Source organism: Geotrypetes seraphini, chromosome 2 (assembly GCF_902459505.1).
Source record: "Geotrypetes seraphini chromosome 2, aGeoSer1.1, whole genome shotgun sequence".
Classification (NCBI taxonomy): domain Eukaryota; kingdom Metazoa; phylum Chordata; class Amphibia; order Gymnophiona; family Dermophiidae; genus Geotrypetes; species Geotrypetes seraphini.
The window spans coordinates 486,528,260-486,546,043 of record NC_047085.1 but is presented as its reverse complement, the minus strand read 5'-3'; the positions used below and the strand labels follow the sequence as shown (position 1 = coordinate 486,546,043).

General features: G+C 40.9%; 1 protein-coding gene across 1 annotated transcript in view; it reads left to right on the top strand.

The window, feature by feature from the left end:
- WNT3A (Wnt family member 3A) overlaps positions 1 to 10,509 on the top strand; it is a 110,227-nt gene extending 99,718 nt beyond the window's left edge. Inside the window, exons 7-8 of the mRNA XM_033932899.1 lie at positions 3,522 to 3,787; positions 8,433 to 10,509. Coding sequence (XP_033788790.1) covers positions 3,522 to 3,787; positions 8,433 to 8,912 — 746 coding nt within the window. The 3' untranslated portion in view covers positions 8,913 to 10,509. The remainder of the gene's footprint in view (positions 1 to 3,521; positions 3,788 to 8,432) is intronic.
- The last annotated feature ends 7,275 nt before the right edge of the window (positions 10,510 to 17,784 follow it).

The window sequence follows — 17,784 nt, the reverse complement described above, 5'->3', positions numbered from 1 at the left end:
TCAGGCTGAATTTTTCAAAACTCTTCAACAGTTGATTCTACCACTGGCTTCTTCTAACTTAATAGTAGCTGGGGACTTTAATGATGTTATGGACCCATTGTTGGACAAACAACCCAGTAAGCTGATAAAATCAGTGGGCTTAGATAATTTAGTACAGTCCTGTGGCATGAAAGATATATGGCGGATCCTTTATTTTAATGCTCAGGAATTTTCTTTCTGCTCCCATGTACATAAATCATTTTCAAGAATAGATTACATTTTTGTTTCAAATCAATTAACACAACAGGTTACAAAAGCCAGCATAGACCCAATCATTTTATCAGATCATGCTCGAGTTTGGATTGAATTTCAACTTGCTGAACAAGATGGTAGTAGACCTGTTTGGAGATTCAATAATACATTGCTTGCATATTCAAACTTTCTTGAGGAATTTCAATTAAAAATGAATGAATATTTTCAACTAAATGTCTCAGACGAAATCTCTTTAGAAACATTATGGGATGCTTTCAAAGCTACAATGAGCGGGCAAATCATTTCATATTCGGCACACATTAGGAAACAACTTAAAATGGAATTTTCTACTTTAGAACAAAATATTAAAGATTTGGGGTCACAATTGGCCTTGAAATGGGAACAAATTACTTTACAGGCACTCCTGAAAACTAAATATAAATACGAGATTTCCTCACAACTGGCTAAAAAAGATTTGTTTTTTCAACAGGCTCTGTATTATGGAAACTCGAATAAAGCGGGAAGATTATTGGCTAATTATCTCAAAGCAAAAAAAAGTAAAGTAAAGATTGTGGCGATTAAAGATGAGAAGGATGAAACTCATTCTCAAATTGGAAATATTTTTAAACAATTTTTAAACTATTACAAAGCTTTATATTCTTCTGAGCTTTATTCAAATAAGGAAATTGAGGGTTTAGAATTTTTAAAGTTAATTAAAGGGCCAAAAATTCCAGAACATATAAGGGGAGACCTTGAGGCACCTATATCACTGACAAAACTTCAGACAGCATTGAAGTCCCTTAGAGTTGGATCCGCTCCAGGTGGTGATGGATTTAATGTGGAGTTTTACAAATCATTCCAAATTACATTATTACCTCATCTTTTAAATTGTATCAGGCACAACTAACTAAAGGTTGCATGTCAGGTACTATGACAGAATCTTTAACTATTGTCTTGCCAAAGCCAAATAAAGATCCCATGTTGGTTTCAAATTATAGGCCTATTTATTTGATTAATGTAGATGGAAAACTTCTGGCTAAGTTATTGGCTTTACGCTTGGCCAAGGCTCTCCCTTATATTATTGGTATGCACCAAACGGGTTTCGTTGCTCAAAGACATTTGTCAAATAACACCAGACTGGCTTTTCATATGTTAAATTTAATGAAAGCCATGTAAGATCCAGCCTTCTCTGTTTCTGCAGAGAAGTCCTTTGATCGTGTAGAATGGACCTTCATGTATCAAGCAATGAATTGGTTTGGTATAGGATCTGGATTTATTCAAATGATTCAAACCTTGTATAATTCCCCTTCTGCCAGATTATATATTAATAATACTTTTTCAGAGCGTTTTCATCTGGAGAGGGGAGTTAGACAAGGGTGTCCACTATCCCCTTTGCTTTTTTATATTGTTCTGGAACCCTTGTTATTGGCTATTCAATAGACAAAGGAGATATAAGGTAATAATAATAATAATAATTGTATTCTTATATACCACCATACCGAAAATGTTCTAGGCGGTTCACCTCAAGGTGAGCTAATACATGGGATACAGATAAAATACTAATTAGAATAATGGACTTAAAAACAGATAAAGACAGAAAGCATTTACAATATAATGCTGAAAATTCCTTATGCAGGTCGGGAATATGAGGCCTCTGCTTATGCAGATGATATTTTGCTTCATTTGAAGAATCCTGAATCTACCATTCTGCATTTATTAGATTTGATTGACCGATTTGGAAAATTTTCTGGATATAAAATAAATTGGAGTAAATCGGAGGTTCTTCCGCTAAACATACAGAGGGGCATAATCAAAAAAACTGTCTAAGTCACTTTTTGGCCTAAGGCCTTAAGCGTTGAAAGTAGAAACAGGGAAAATGTCCATAATAAAAAAAAACGTCCTTTTTTTGATAATGGCCTGCCTCTACATTCAGCTGTTTAAACGCCCAGACCACCACTACGTCTACACTTATCCCCCCACGACGTCTACACTTATACCCCATAATGAACCAAAAAACCGCCTAAGCCCCAAACTTCCAACACAAGGGCTTTTAGGCGAAGGAGGAGCCAGTCCTTTGCCTAAAAGCTGGATTCTGTAACTGGTGTCTGTCAAAAACAACACCGATTACAGAATCCCCCCGCCTTAAAATGATCCGGGCAGGAGGGAGCCCAAGCTCTCCTGGCCCGCGGCATCCCAAACCCCCGACTATGTTCAGGGCAAGAGGGAGCCCAAGTCCTCTTGCCCTGCCGACTCCCCGACAGCATCGTGGCAAGAGGGAGCCCTAGCCCTCTTGCCCCGCGGCACCCCGACTGCCTGACTACATTCGGGGCAAGAGGGAGCCTAAACCCTCTTGCCCCGGCGATCATCAGCACCCCCCCAGTATGTTTGGGCCAGGAGAAAGCCCAAGCCCTCCTGGCCTCTCGCTCCCCACCCCCTATAATATCGGGCAGGAGGGAGCCCAACCCCTCCTGCCCAGGCAGACTCCCTACCCCCAACCCCCTACTACAATACGGGCAGGAGGGATCCCAGGCCCTCCTGCCCTCGACACAAGCCCCCCAACAACCGCCTCCCCCGAACCCCCGATTGCCCCCCCCGCCAACCCGTGACCCCATGACCCCCCACCCCCAATCCCACCCCCCATACCTGGTAAATGTTGGCTGGACGGACGGGTGCCAAGCCTGCCCGTCCGGCAGGCCAGATGGCTGCAGAATGGGGCGGGGCCATAGGCACATGGGCCCAACCTCAGGGTGGTGAGGCTGTAGCTCTGACCACTGTGCCACACACTCCTCTTATTTTTCAGTATGGGGGGGCAAGTTTAGTGTTATAAAGTAGGTGTGCCCTGTGCTACTTGGTTAGTACGGTACATGGACATTGGTTCACGCTGACCAATTAGCGCTGAATTAGCATGGGAGCCCCTATCACCTACAAAATAGGTGACAATAATAGGCTCATGCTAATGGCACCCCACTAATTTCAAAATTTCAAAATACTAGGAGTGACATTTGAGTTATATTAGGAGTGGCCATTATGTTAGGCATCTTATTTGAGTTATACTAGGAAAGGTATTTGAGTTACAGTGGGAAGCACTATAAGTTATACTACGAGTGGCATTTGAGTTATATTAGGAGTGGCCATTATGTTAGGTATCTTATTTGAGTTATACTAGGAGTGGCATTTGAGTTCCATCAGTCAGGTAGTGGAGGTACTGAGCCATTGAGACGCTGGGTTAGGAAAGAGGAAGGTTTTCACTGATAGATGTCATCTTCTTTTTCTTTTTTTTTTTATTCCAGCTACGAGGGAGTCAGCATTTGTTCATGCCATTGCATCAGCGGGAGTAGCTTTTGCTGTGACCAGGTCCTGCGCTGAAGGGTCTGCCACCCTCTGCAGTTGTGACACTCGACACAAAGGCCCACCCGGAGAAGGATGGAAGTGGGGAGGATGCAGTGAGGATGTGGAGTTCGGAAGTATGGTGTCTCGGGAGTTTGCGGATGCCCGGGAGAACCGACCGGATGCGAGGTCGGCCATGAACAGGCACAATAATGAAGCTGGGAGGACTGTAAGATGATCTTGGTCTTATTTTGTCGAAATGGTTCGTCTTTATAACAGCCTGCGGGGGCCAATGCAGAAAGCCACGGAGAGACCATGAGAAGATGCCAGCTTCTACTATGAGTGTAAATACTGTGGCACGCAGAAAGCTAGGCCTATGCAAATTGTACGCATACAGAACTCACATGCAAATTAGGGGGGGGGGGCAGCCTGCCAGATGCATGCACCCAAACGTTTCACAGTTTCTTGTGCATATGGAACAAAAAACATAAGTGCACTTATTGGTGTCTGTTTTTCGGCATATGAATATCAGCCTTGCAAGAATTATTTTATGTCATCAATTTTTATATCATTCATACAAAAGGCTATTCGTTGACTGGACTCCGATAATAGCTTCAATACTCTAGACATGATACTCTATGGAGAGGAGCGGTTTCTTAGAAGCACGGTAATTAACCACGGGAGCCTCAGCCCTGATGAAAAGTTATCTTGAAACATGTGCATGTTGGTAGAGGCACTCCCTAAATACTGGCTCCTAATATTAAGCTAAGTATATTGATAGGAAAAAGTTGCTTAACTAAAAAACAGTTAAAAAAAGCTAAAAAGAAAAAACGTATAAAACTTATTAAAATAAACAAATTGTTGATCCTATGACGATCGGGTTCTGTGATCTGATTCACATGAACCAATGGGGATCTTTAGCCCTCTGAGGATCATGAAAAGTTGAAAATAATAATTTGGTCTTTTTAGACTATTATTGATTATAATGACTGGGTGTTGTGTATATTGAATCAATTTTTATATGGCACAATTCCCGAATTTGTTAAGAGTATGATGTCTGGTTACCAACCATCAAGATCATTGCGTTCTGAAACTTCATCGCTGTTGAAAACAGAGGCCAATCCCAAGTATGTGGAAACGAATGCCATGACCTTTTCATGTGCAGGAGTAAAACTGCAGAATGGTCTTGTTGGTCAAATTCGGATAGGAGTTCATTCAGGAAATTGCCGAAAATGCAATTATTTATTGATGCATTTCTTTGAGCCTTTGACCTATTGAATCTTTCTGCTTTTGCTTTTATCTGTTCTGACCTGTTTCAATATTTTATGTATGTAACTTTATTTTAAACCGTTTTGGAATAAAACGGTATAGAAATTTAAAAAGTAAATAATAAATACATTTCTAGCAGAAAAAAATTTGGCAAGGCTGATATTTAAGTGCAGAAGGATAGGTGCTGATGTGTGTTGATACTCTCATAGAAACATGAAGGCAGATAAAGGCCAAATGGCCCATCTGCAGTAACCATTATCTCTTCCTCTTTCTAAGAGATCCCACGTGCCTATCCCAGGCTTATCTATCAACATGCGCAATACTGTCTTACCTCCCATCAGTTTTTTAAAAGTTCCAGGCACTTCTTCTAGCTGCAGAAGATAAAATTGGCAGTTAAATCTTAAAACCTGGCACTGAATCCTCTCCGTTTACCCTTCTACACTTCCCCGAACCTGGCAAAATTGTTCTCATGTCGTCGTCCCTGTGTCAAAAGCCACTGCTCCCTTCTCTGCCTGCTGCAGAATACTTAGGCCCTCTTTTACTAAGGTGCGCTAACCGATTATCGCGCGCTCATTAATGTAGCGTGCGCTAAACGCTAACGCGTGCATATTAGTCTATGGACGCGGTTGCATTTAGCATGCGCTAATCGGTTAGTGCACCTTAGTAAAAGAGGGGGGTTAATGGCCTCTTTACCATACAGTGTGATACAATCTGCGGGCCATGTCTTCTGCCCAAGTTAACACCCATGCTTAAGCCCTCTGGTTATTGTTCGGTCACTAATGCACATGACATCCCTGTCACAGCTTTCTGCATCGGACCCTCTGGTTTTAGTCAGAATGAGAAAAACCACAGTCTACCAGAGCAAATTCTATTTATAACAAAAAATATCTAGAGCTTTCCTTCCTAATACAATGGATCTTCACACTTCAGATCCGTGGTGTAGCAAGGATAGGAGGCGCCCGGAGCAGTGGCGCCAACCTCCCCTCCCCCCTCCCCCCGCCCTCCTATCTGTACCCTGCACCACCTCCGCTCTTTCCATGCCCCCAATACCACACTTGCGCCCTCCCTTCCCGCCCCTGTACCTATTTAAATCTTTGCAAGCGCAATCAGCTTCTCTGGCCTGCTGCTCGCTCCAGCATTGGCTTTCCCTCTGATGTCACTTCCTGGCCCCACAACCCAGAAGTGTTTTCAGAGGAAGCCAGGCTGGCATGAACAGCAGGCCAGAGTAGTTGCTCACATTGCAAAAGATTTAGAGGTACAGGGATGGGTGGGGAGGCAGGGCGCCCCACCAAGATGGTGCACGGGGTGATTAGCCCCACCCCCCTTGCTCCTCCCTTACTATGCCACTGCTTCATGTGCATTACATTCTATATTTATTGTTTGTTTTTGAGCAAGATATATTTTATGATATGATTTTGCACTTTTTTTGGGGGGGGGGAGGAGAGATGAGCCCAGCAGTTTTATATTTCAGCTCCATAAAACCAAAGAAGGAATCTAACACAATCAGCCTTCATTTTCAACTACTCAGGGATATTTTCCCTTTTTTATATATAACCTTCATCCCTTCATGCATCTAGAGCAGGGGTGTCAAAGTCCCTCCTCGTGGGCCGCAATCCGGTTGGGTTTTCAGGATTTCCCCAATGAATATGCATGAGATAATAGTAATAATAATAATAATAACAGTTTTATATACCGCAGTACCGTTAAGTTCTATGCGTTTTACAAAAGATTAATGAAGTACAAGTTGAGAGAACTTAGGGGGTGGGAAAACAAGAGGAGGGATAGTGTAATAGAACCGTTATAGAGGGGAAAGAGAGGAACGGGTCAGCTGTCTAGAAACTTCAGAAACAGGTGAGTTTTGAGGCGTTTCCTGAATACCTCATAAGTGATGGGCGAGAGCAGTTGTTCTAGATCTGTACCTCATAAAGCATACAATGAAAGCAGCACATGCAAATAGATCTCGTGCATATTCATTGGCCCTCACGGCGGGACTTTGACACCCCTGGTCTAGTGCCTCATGCACTGGCCTGTGAAATTGTTTTCTGGGTTAGTATCCATTTTAGCTAAAGGATGAAAATGAATTCATTGCTCATTTGTAACCTATAATTACTTTGTGCAAGACATTTGTCAGATATTGCCACAGCCAGAAAATTGGCAACATCTGACAACATCTGAAAATTACAAAAGATGTACTCTACCTGCCATCAGCTGCAAGTTAAAGGACCCTTTTGATCCACAAGGACTCCTTTTTAGCGATTGTCACATTTGCCTTACGGGAATTGTTTGTGCAGCTTTGTAAAAGAGCCCCAAGTATGTCTTTTTTTCCCCCCAGTACATCTGTTAAAATATCTATAATTCCAAAGGATAACTATCCTCCCTTTTACGAAACGGCAATAATAGTTATTAGCGCAGGGAGCCGTGCTGAATGCTCCGCGCTGCTCCTGACGCTCATAGGAACTCTATGAGTGTCAGGAGCAGTGCGGCTCCCTGTGCTAATAACCTTTATTGTGAAAACAGGTCAATAAAGGGTTTGCTTGTTTTTTGTTTGGTTATTTTTTTTTTTTGGGGGGGGGGGTTTTGCACATTCATGATTGTCATTTTTGACATTAATGAACTGCATTGCAGCAGCCCATTAATGCCAAACTTAAAAAAAAAAAAAATGTTCAAATAATGCAGACCTCACACAAAAGTATAAACTTCACATGAAAATAATGCTATTTTTCACATAATGTGAATTTTTACAAAGTCACTTCCTACTTTAAGAGATAAGACCCCCCTACTTTGGTCAATACAGTGATGGTACTGGGTCACGGCCCAAGCTCCTGGGCTCATTCCATAACCCTGCAGTCAAGGATCCTAAATCCAAGTATCTTTAAGTAAAAACTCTTTCCTGGAGACTGTGAAGGTTGCCTCTTCAGCTGCAATAAAATCCTCTTCTTCCAAGAGTCCCATTTGGTTTGAAGACTTACAGTTAGACTTTCCTTCTTTTGCCATAAGAGTTCCCTTTTAGGCACAATACATGTCATTTACTCTTTAGAAATAACTAGGACCTAGGAGCTAAATAAGTGGATCTTTTAAAAAGGCGCATTAGCCAAATTAGCGTGTGCTAAATGATAACACGTCCATAGAATATAATGGGCGTTAGCATTTAGCGTGCGTCAAATTGACTAGCGTGCCTTAGTAAAACACCCCCAGTATTTGTTATAAAGAAGATGTATAATAAAGATGGAGCACTGAATGTAAACAGATTGATGGATGGATAGCTAGAAAAAGATATATGAATATTATTACCACTACTTGAAAGGTTTTATTCCTATTTATATATATATATATTTTATAATACAAATATTTTAGATATATATATATACTGTATATTAGATGTATTTTTCTCAATTACCTCAGGAACAACATGCATTTGCACTTAAATCTGCTGTTTATGGTGCATGAGTTTTGTGGATCAATGCATAATTGCTTATTGGTATTAATATTAGTTTCTGTAGCCGAATAAATAGCTTTATATTGATAATAGCGTGCTTTGGGAGTATTCTATCAAAACCAAAGTTTCAAGACTAATTAATGTCATTGTTGTTTTTTCTTTCATTTAGTCTATCATAGATCACATGCATCTGAAGTGCAAATGCCATGGGTTATCTGGAAGCTGTGAAGTGAAGACATGTTGGTGGTCCCAACCAGATTTTAGGGTCATCGGTGACTACCTCAAGGATAAATACGACAGTGCTTCTGAGATGGTGGTAGAAAAGCACCGAGAATCTCGTGGCTGGGTTGAGACCCTCAGGCCCAAATACACCTTCTTCAAGCCTCCAACTGAGAGGGATCTGGTTTACTATGAGAGTTCGCCTAACTTTTGTGAGCCTAATCCAGAGACGGGGTCCTTTGGCACCCGTGACAGGATATGTAATGTGTCCTCTCACGGAATAGATGGATGTGACCTTTTATGCTGTGGCCGTGGACACAACACAAGGACTGAAAAAAGGAAAGAAAAATGTCATTGTATATTTCACTGGTGCTGTTACGTGAGTTGCCAGGAATGTGTACGAGTATACGATGTTCATACGTGCAAATAAGCAAGCTTTGATGTAGGCTTGATTCAAAAAGAATGGGTTATAGCCTACTTCTTCTGTGATGCTTATACGTCAACAGACTTTCTGGTGTGTTACAAAGAGGCTAAAAAAAACTGTTTGAAGAGTGTAGATTAACGACTTCTTAAATGTCAAAGGACGCATTTGAAGGCTAACCCTACAAAAAGTGTACTTTCTGTAAAAGAGGAACCCCCTCATGCAACATTCTGTAGGACACTGGCTTCTGACTAAAGATGATCGCCAAGGATCAGTATGTGAGGGGTCTGCACTCCTCTCCTTACTTGTCTGGAGAGATATATCATGAAATGACTTCTAAAGATGTGTCACAGACCAAAATCGATCCTGACTACATTCCAGAAATAAAGAGGGAGCAAAAGGGCGACACAGCGTTAATAAGAGACAACACCGGCTGCAATGAGTGAAGTCAATGTTCTCAAAACTTTGAACAGCAGACCACGGTAATAACAGGAAGAAAAAATATCATAAATCCTCTTTCTAGGTCTTCCGGGAAAGCAACTTCTGTAAACATATCTTATTGTAGTGCTGTAGAATGCACAAGCTCTTAAACATAAATCTTCAGGTAGCAGCTTTCAGACTTGACATCGAGGATGGCTTCAGTGAACATATCAACAGAGGAAGAAAACTGATGGGTTTTGACAGATGGTCTATTTTTACCAGGTTGTTGTTTTTTTTCTTTTGTAATCTTTGAAATTTCAGTGCGTGCTAATAAACTGGCTAAAATATGAAAGTGCATTTATATCAATTTACATTTACTGTGGCCATCACCATTGGAGACATTTCACCAGCTGCCTTTTAGATAGGACAGAGACTCAGCAGATCAAATCGGAGATGGATGAAAGCAGGGTGCAGTCGAACACTGAGAATTCCAGGCAAGATGCGTCATGTTCCAGGACTCCCCTTGTCCATAATCTTCAGAGCAACTAATTTTGTCTAGTCTGCCTTGTCTAATATTGAGAACTGCACTTACTAAATCCAACCCGTTTTTCAGAAGTTCTGACATTGCCAAAAGAAAGGTCTAATATACTCTTTGGAAAACTGTCTGTGAACACCATTCCTTTGGACTGCATTATCTGTTTACCTGGCATGGTACTTCACCTTCCTCCCTTCACATTTGGTTTTGGACTGCTTAGATCAGCCTCAACAGTTTATACTAACAAGGAAAATTGCTGCATCTGTAACAAATGCATTTATTTCACAGCTTGCAAAATGTTGGTTAACCAGAAAAAGGAAAAAAAAGAGAAAGAGGCAAGGTTTTTCTGAGACTAAGAATGTTTGCCCTATCTTCTCTCATATTTTCTCTGCCATCTATCTACGAATTGGTACCTTTCCCTACACATACAGTACAAGCACACTGCCATTCTCTCTGCCTAACTGCCATCATTAGAAGACATCAAGTATATCTATTTAACTTACATCTGAGCAACTTATAAGGAAAAGGAACAGGATTAATAAATACACTTCTCTCTCCGTATTCGCCGTGATAGGGGATTAACAGAACCGCAAATACAGAAAAACCGCAAATAACTTTTTTATATGTTATTTGCTGTTTTCTATTAAAAACCATCATGAATATGGTGAAACCGCGAATAACATGGTGGGAGACCTGGCCTGTTCCTGAAGGAGAGGCAAAACATGATGAAGAAAGTGCTGGGAATTAGCGATTTCTCTATGCAAGCTGATGTCATTTAGGGGGAGGAGCCAGCAAGCTAAAAACCGTGAATAATCGAAACCGCAAATGCGGAGGGAAAAGTGTAGTCTGATGATCACATGACTGTGTGATAAAATTCCACTACTAACAGATTAATCATCTGGGATATTTGTAGCTAGTCATACATTTAATGGATAGTTACATGGGCTCACCCCGTCCCCAACTCTCCACATACACACACACACAACAGCAACAACCTTGACTGGTTGATATTCAGTGGAAAATGTCTGTTTACAGTTCCAGATAAGTCACATGGATAATCTTTAACCAAACTGAGTGGACTTACATAGTGTAATTTTAAGCACCTGGTTTACATAAGTGCCTATTTAGGCATTGTTTTATAAGGACACATGAGCGCTTGATTGTCTTTATAAATTGCTAGCATAAGCAGCAGAAATTGAACCTAACTTGAAGGCACAGACACTTGCACCTGCACTCGAGCAGGTGAAAATATCTGATTTCTAGATTATTCAGGTATGGTATAAATTATGTTTAATCTATGTGCGCATTTGTGGACTCCTCCCCTATATATACCTACCAGCAAAGTATGCACCATCATGGATACATAGACATGAAAACAACTTTATAAAATTATCACCAAAATGGGTAGATCCTACCCCTGAATATAACTGGTTAGTTACTTGGTTAAACTTATGTGGATAAGTTTGGGACAGCTATTTCAGCAGCCTGGCTTAGCTGGTTATGTTTAACTAGATAGGAATGATAAGCAGCTCTATCAAGCTAACTCTGACCCTAACCCTACTGCACCTTTAATTCCATTTCAACAATACTGGATACAAGTTTGTTCAGTCAAAGAGTTGTGATTTGGGGGGGAGGGATTTTAATAAGCCAAGACCTGTCCAGATAACCCTCAAAGCCATTCCTGGGTGTACGGAAAAGAAGGCGAAAGGTTCAGTTCTCATATCCATTCTGATGTGCCTTATTGATCATCTTCTGGGGAGAAAAGATTTTAGAAGAAAGTCCTGGTTCCAAAGGACCATCAACGCACACTTTACTTGCAGGAAGAGTGGGCAATTTTCAAATAGTCCATTTAACTATATCAAGGACTTTTGAAAATTGCCCTCAATGTGAATGATGTGCTCCCTTCCTCACTCCCTTTCCCCAAGGTATTCTCCATACACTCTTCCTCTCTCCTGAGGATGTTCTCCTTTTCTCACTGCCTCTGTCCCTCCTGAGGATATTCTCACGTCCTCCCTCACTCCAAAAGTTGGTCTCCTTTCCTCTCGTCCTCAATTCTGTTAGATGTTCTCCCTCCTTCCCTTTTTCTCTCCTCCCTCCTCCCTTCTAAGGATATTCTCCTCCCTTCTGAGGATGTTTTCCTTTTCTGTCTTCCTTCATCCCATTTCTCTCTTCTCCCTCTTCTAAGGATGTCCTCCCCCTCTCCTTCCTGAGGATGTTCTCCTTTTCTTTCTGTCTCCTTCCTGAAGATGTTTTCCTTCCTCCTTTTCTCCCTCCTCCCTTCCCACTCCTGAGAATGTTCTCCATCCTTTTCTCCTTTCCCTTTCTATATCTTTGCAGGTTAAGTCCTGAAGGTTAATTAAAGGGTGGGGGGGGGGTAAAGCTGGGAGTTTGCCTAGAGTGCCCAAAACTCTTGTATTAGCCCTAGATTGGGGTAAATAAATCATTAAACAAATGTTGTTAGGGTGATTATGGTACAATGACAAACTTTAACCAAACATGGTTGTAGTGAAGCTATAAAAACATAATGAAGGTGGATTAATATGAGTTTCCACTTGTGTAGCAATATTACAAAACTGAATTTTTATTTTAAAATACCCATTCGTAACCCTTCCCCTTTTACAAAAACGAGCTAGCAGCTATCACTGTGGTAACTTCCCTAAAGCCCATAGGGATTTAAAGGGCTTCAGGGCTTTGGCCGTACGGCAGCCACTAGTGTGACTTTGTAAAAGGGGGGAGGGGAGTATATTTTGTATGACTACATAGGGTACAAATTATATTTACCATCTGGATCTATACAATGTAATGGAGGGGGAAAGCAAAACACAGAAGCAATGCTTGTCAATAAGTGGATTCTTTTTTTTGAATGCTGCTATCTGACTTATAGCTGTAAAGACATATTCATTTTCTTTCTATGAAAGAAATGGTTTAGACATTAGTTGTTATGTTAAAGATATGAAGTTTTGTACTAATTCATCTTCTAAAATACATGTTCACAATATAGACTGGTCTTAAAGGTGTTGGTACATAGGGACACTGCTTTGAGTGACAACATTTTATGATCTATGGTAGGTTTATCTCGAATGACAAAATTGGAAATCAAATCTTTGCACACAAATCTACATAGTCTTACTAAAACGTGCCTGGATCAGGAAGCAGACATCATAAGGATTCTTTGCTGGTTAACTTTGTAGTGCTTCAGTTCATTATATGCAAAGTTTTCCTGTCTCTCGACAATATGTATTCTTTCCAACTTCAGAGCTAGCCTCGCTATTAAGCAACATGTTAAAAAAGAAAAGTCTGGCCCTCATGCATTATGGAACATTTTCAAAATAAATATCTGAAGCACATACTCTTGCTCATAATATTACGAATTGTACTCCAAGTTGTCACTTCCCAAATTCTCTAGGCAACTTGTCTAAAATTCTTTGGAGCCCTCCAAAAGACGCCATGTTGTTCATAGCATCAAACCCTATACCATTCATTGGATTTAATTGGTCTGTCATGTCGATGATGTCACAGTCAGCAAGATTCACTGTGTAGGTTCATCACAGCCTAGTGTGCAATGGTCATTTTTTAGACACTAGTCAACATGGTTTCTCTAGTGGGGCTGAAGGTTTAAAAGAGCTCCTTTTACAAAGCTGCGGTAGCGGCTACTGATGCTGCGGTAATCACTTCAACGCCCATAGGGAATTAATGGTTGTCAGAGCATTTGCCACTCGGCAGCCACTACCACAGCTTTGTAAAAGTGGGGGGTGTAAAGATAACTTAAAAATGGAATCTGTATTTCATGATGGGAAGTTAATTCTACTCTTCATTAACTTCTCAAGCAAATTTTTTAAAAAAATTTACAGTGCATTGCTTCCAAATTGTCTACATTTTTCCCCTCAATGTTCCCTGCCCTGTTCCTCCTTACAAAATGCACATATTGTAAAATCTTAAATTCCAAAGCTATGTACAAAGTAGGATTTTTCACCTTTTTTGCATTTCTTAAGTCTGATGATTTTTTTATGACTATTTATTTTATGAATAAATGTATATATTAGTAAGAGTATATATTTGCAGAAATAACTTTGTTGGGACAGTGTTCTTGTTGCTCTGCTGTTGTGCTCGGAGTCTTAGCCTGTTTTCTACTGACAGCACATTTGTAATGTTTAAATGTTTGTAACTGTTTTTTGTTACCACATAAGTTGATAGACGTGTTAACTCTATTATGATAATTAAAATATGCATTAATTTACTCTCTGGTATTGATGACAGTCTGTGTTATTGCTACAAATAGTTGCTCATGGAGCTATGGATGGAATTTTAAGGGCCTGTTTTACAAAGCCGCTGCCACGCGGCAACGGCCCCGAAGCCCTTTAAATCTCTAGGGGCTTCGGGGCCATTACCGCGCTGCAGCCGCTAGCGCGGCTTTGTAAAGCAGGCCCTAAATTCATATAAAACCAGAATTTTCAGGAATAAAACTCAGGCATGACTTGGGTCTGGCCACTCTGACTTTATAAACTTTAGTAGTTGGTGTAGCACTTGGTGGTGGCAGGGGTTCTGATTGCAATAATAGAATTAAGCAGAATATAAGGAGGGCCCATAACCCAGTATGTATGAGACACCCCTTGCCAGGGAAACCTGAAAAGACACCAGATGAAGCTGAAGGATATAGAAATGCATCAGAGTTACAGTAAAAGAATTCCACTTGGTTAGCATTACTGGCAAATGTTAAAGTTTTTAAATAGATATTTGCTCCAAAATAGAGGAAGTATCTATATGAATAAGGTCAGCGTGCCCTAAATGAACATGTGATACAAGATATGCAAACCACCTAGCATGTGATAACTAAGGGCTCCTTTTACAAAGGTGCGCTAGCGTTTTTAGCGCACGCACAAGATTAGCGCGGCTATAGTGCTCGCTAGCTGAAAAATTACCACCTGCTTAAAAGGAGGCGGTAGTGGCTAGCGCGCACGGCATTTTAGCACGTGCTAAGCGCGCGCCAGAACCGCTAGCGCCCCTTTGTAAAAGGAGCCCTAAGTCATTATTGTTGCTAGGGAAAATTACTAATAAAATAGGTTAACAATAAACCGCGTGACTTGAAATCAACCAAAAGAACATTGCTGGAGTATGCAATTCATCATTGGACCCTAATGACACAATTGTAATTTAATTAGAAAATGTACCAACTAGGTATGGTTAATTATTTCTTTAAGTGATATCATAAACCCAATAAAATGGCCAGTCACTTCTAAATTGGAGAGATTCTTGGTTGATACCCTACCAGTTAGTAGGACAACAAGAACTCCCAATGAATGTTTAAACTATAATTTTTATGTCTGAGAATTTTTTCCTTGGACTCCTCCAGAGATGGAAGTAAGGGCTGAGGGGTGTGTTTTAATTGCAATGCAACCTATGATAATACAATAAGCTTGTGTGGCTGTTAGAACATAAGAACATATGAATAGTCTTACTGGGTTAGACTAATGGTCCATCTAGCCCAGTAGCCCATCCTCACGGTGGCCAATCCAGGTCACTAGCACCTGGCAAAACCCCAAAATGTAGCAACATTCCATGCTACCGATCCAGGGCACATCTTATTTCATAGACAAAGAATGTAAGAAATTCCATGGCAAAAATACATTGACTCATTGTTTTATTGGTGCTATAAGAGCCGCAACAAATGCTCTCTATTTTCATTTCACTGAATTTTGTCTTAGTAAATTTTCATGTTCTTTCAAAAACCGAAGAAAGAGATTGTTAAACTTCACGAGCTTACAAAGATTCCTAGTTCAGATATGTTAAGGACTTATGTGGCCTTGGAAAGTCATGACCAACGTCAATTATCATGTTCAAGGATCCTTTAAAGTATCTCAAAATCATCAAACTTAATTTTACACCAGAATCAGTGCAGCTACTAACATTGCACAACTTTTTAACATAAAAAGAAATCATGCTTATTGAAGCTTCCCAAGTTGGCATCACTGTATCCTGAGTCCTTCAAATATCTACAACATGATCAATAATAGAACAAAGTTACTTATACTGTCCTACAGTCATTTCTCATCCTCGTTCTAAAAGGTCATTTAGGATTCAAGAAGAAAGCGGAGTTCCTGTATCCATTAAATCCTAGGTCAATTTGAGAGACTACACATACCCTGGCTTGAGTGAGCTTCATTACTGTCACATTATATACAAAACTAACCCATTTGGAAAAATTGTCCCTGAAGATAACTATTTTGAAAGGTGGGAATTATTTGCTGATTCAAAATTACCAATATATTTATTGTTTATTGGTATTACAATACATGAGCTTCTGTAAAGGTGTTACAATACAGAGTTAGTGTTTTCTGAGATGGTTTTCAGTACAAACATATTTCTACCATAATCAGTCATCCTACATATATGTACACATTTATACCACAGTCAATCATCCTACATTTGTATACATATAACACTAGAATCATGTACTAGAGTAACATAGTAAATGACGGCAGATAAAGGCCCGAGTGGCCCATCCAGTCTGCCCAACCATACATGTTCCATAAATTAATTTAGCTTAAATGGTCCTTTTTCTCAGATATTTCAGGGCCAGAAACCCAGAGCCCTGACCAGTAATGTGCTTAGGTTCCATCTACTGGAGTCTCCATCAAAGCTTACTCCAGCCCTACTTAACCATCCCTGCCATTGAAACTCTCCCCAGCCCATTCTCAACTGAATGTCCATATACAGGACACAGGCCGTGCAAGCCTGACCAGTACTGGCCTTAGTTCCTTCAATGTATACCCATTATTTTCAGATTAGAGATCCTCTGTGTTCATCCCACGCGAAAAGGGCGAACAGAATGCTAGGAATGATTAAGAAGAAGATCACGAACAGTTCAGGAGAAGGTTATCATGCCGCTGTACCAGGCCTTGGTACGCCCTCACCTGGATACTGTGTCCAGCACTGGTCGCCGTACATGAAGAAGTACACAGTACTACTCGAAAGGGTCCAGAGAAGAGTGACTAAAATGGGCTAGAGTGAGAGCTTAGAGAAACTGGGCCTCTTCTTCCTTGAAAAGAGGAGACTGAGAGAGGACATGATCGAAACATTCAAGATAATGAAGGGAATAGACTTAGTAATAAAGACAGGTTGTTCACCCTCTCCAAGGTAGAGAGAACGACAGGGCACTCTCTAAAGTTAAAAGGGGATAGAGTCTGTACAGACATAAGAAGTTCTTCACCCAGAGAGTGGTAGAAAACTGGAACGCTCTTCTGGAGGCTGTTATAGGGGTAAATACTCTCCAGGGATTCAAGACAAAGACAAGTTCCTGCTGAACTAGAACGTACGCAGGTAAGGCTAGTCACAGTTAGGGCACTGGTCTTTGACCTAAGGGCCGCCGCATGAGCGGACTGCTGGGCATGATGGACCACTGGTCTGACCCAGCAGCGACTATTCTTATGTTCTTAAATACTTTTTTTTTATCCTCTGTCTGGACATCCAGGCCATTGGGATGCCCAGACCAAAAGGATATCTGTCTTTATACCACATTTTCGACAAAAAATTTGTCCACGTGACCATCCCAAATGCCCAGAACAAGACCATTTAGATATGGGAGGGGCCAGTCCTGTAATGGACTGGCCACCCAGACATGGCAACAGAGCAGGGCACCTTAGAGGGCAGTGCTGTGAACGTCACATAAAGGGTGCCAGATTAACATCTCACTAGAACTCCTGTATAGGTTATGGTGAGCCCCCCCCCCAAAAAAAACTACTATACCCACCTGTCTACAACCTGAATAGCCCTTATGGTTGCAAGTAGAACCTATATGCCAGTAGAGTAGGATGTGCTTTTTGGGGGGAGGTGGGCTCTAATTTTCCACCATGAATGTAGTGGTTAGAGTGGCTTATGGGTCTGGGTCATCCTCTCTATGGTTCACTAGCCCACCCACTAGGCTACTCA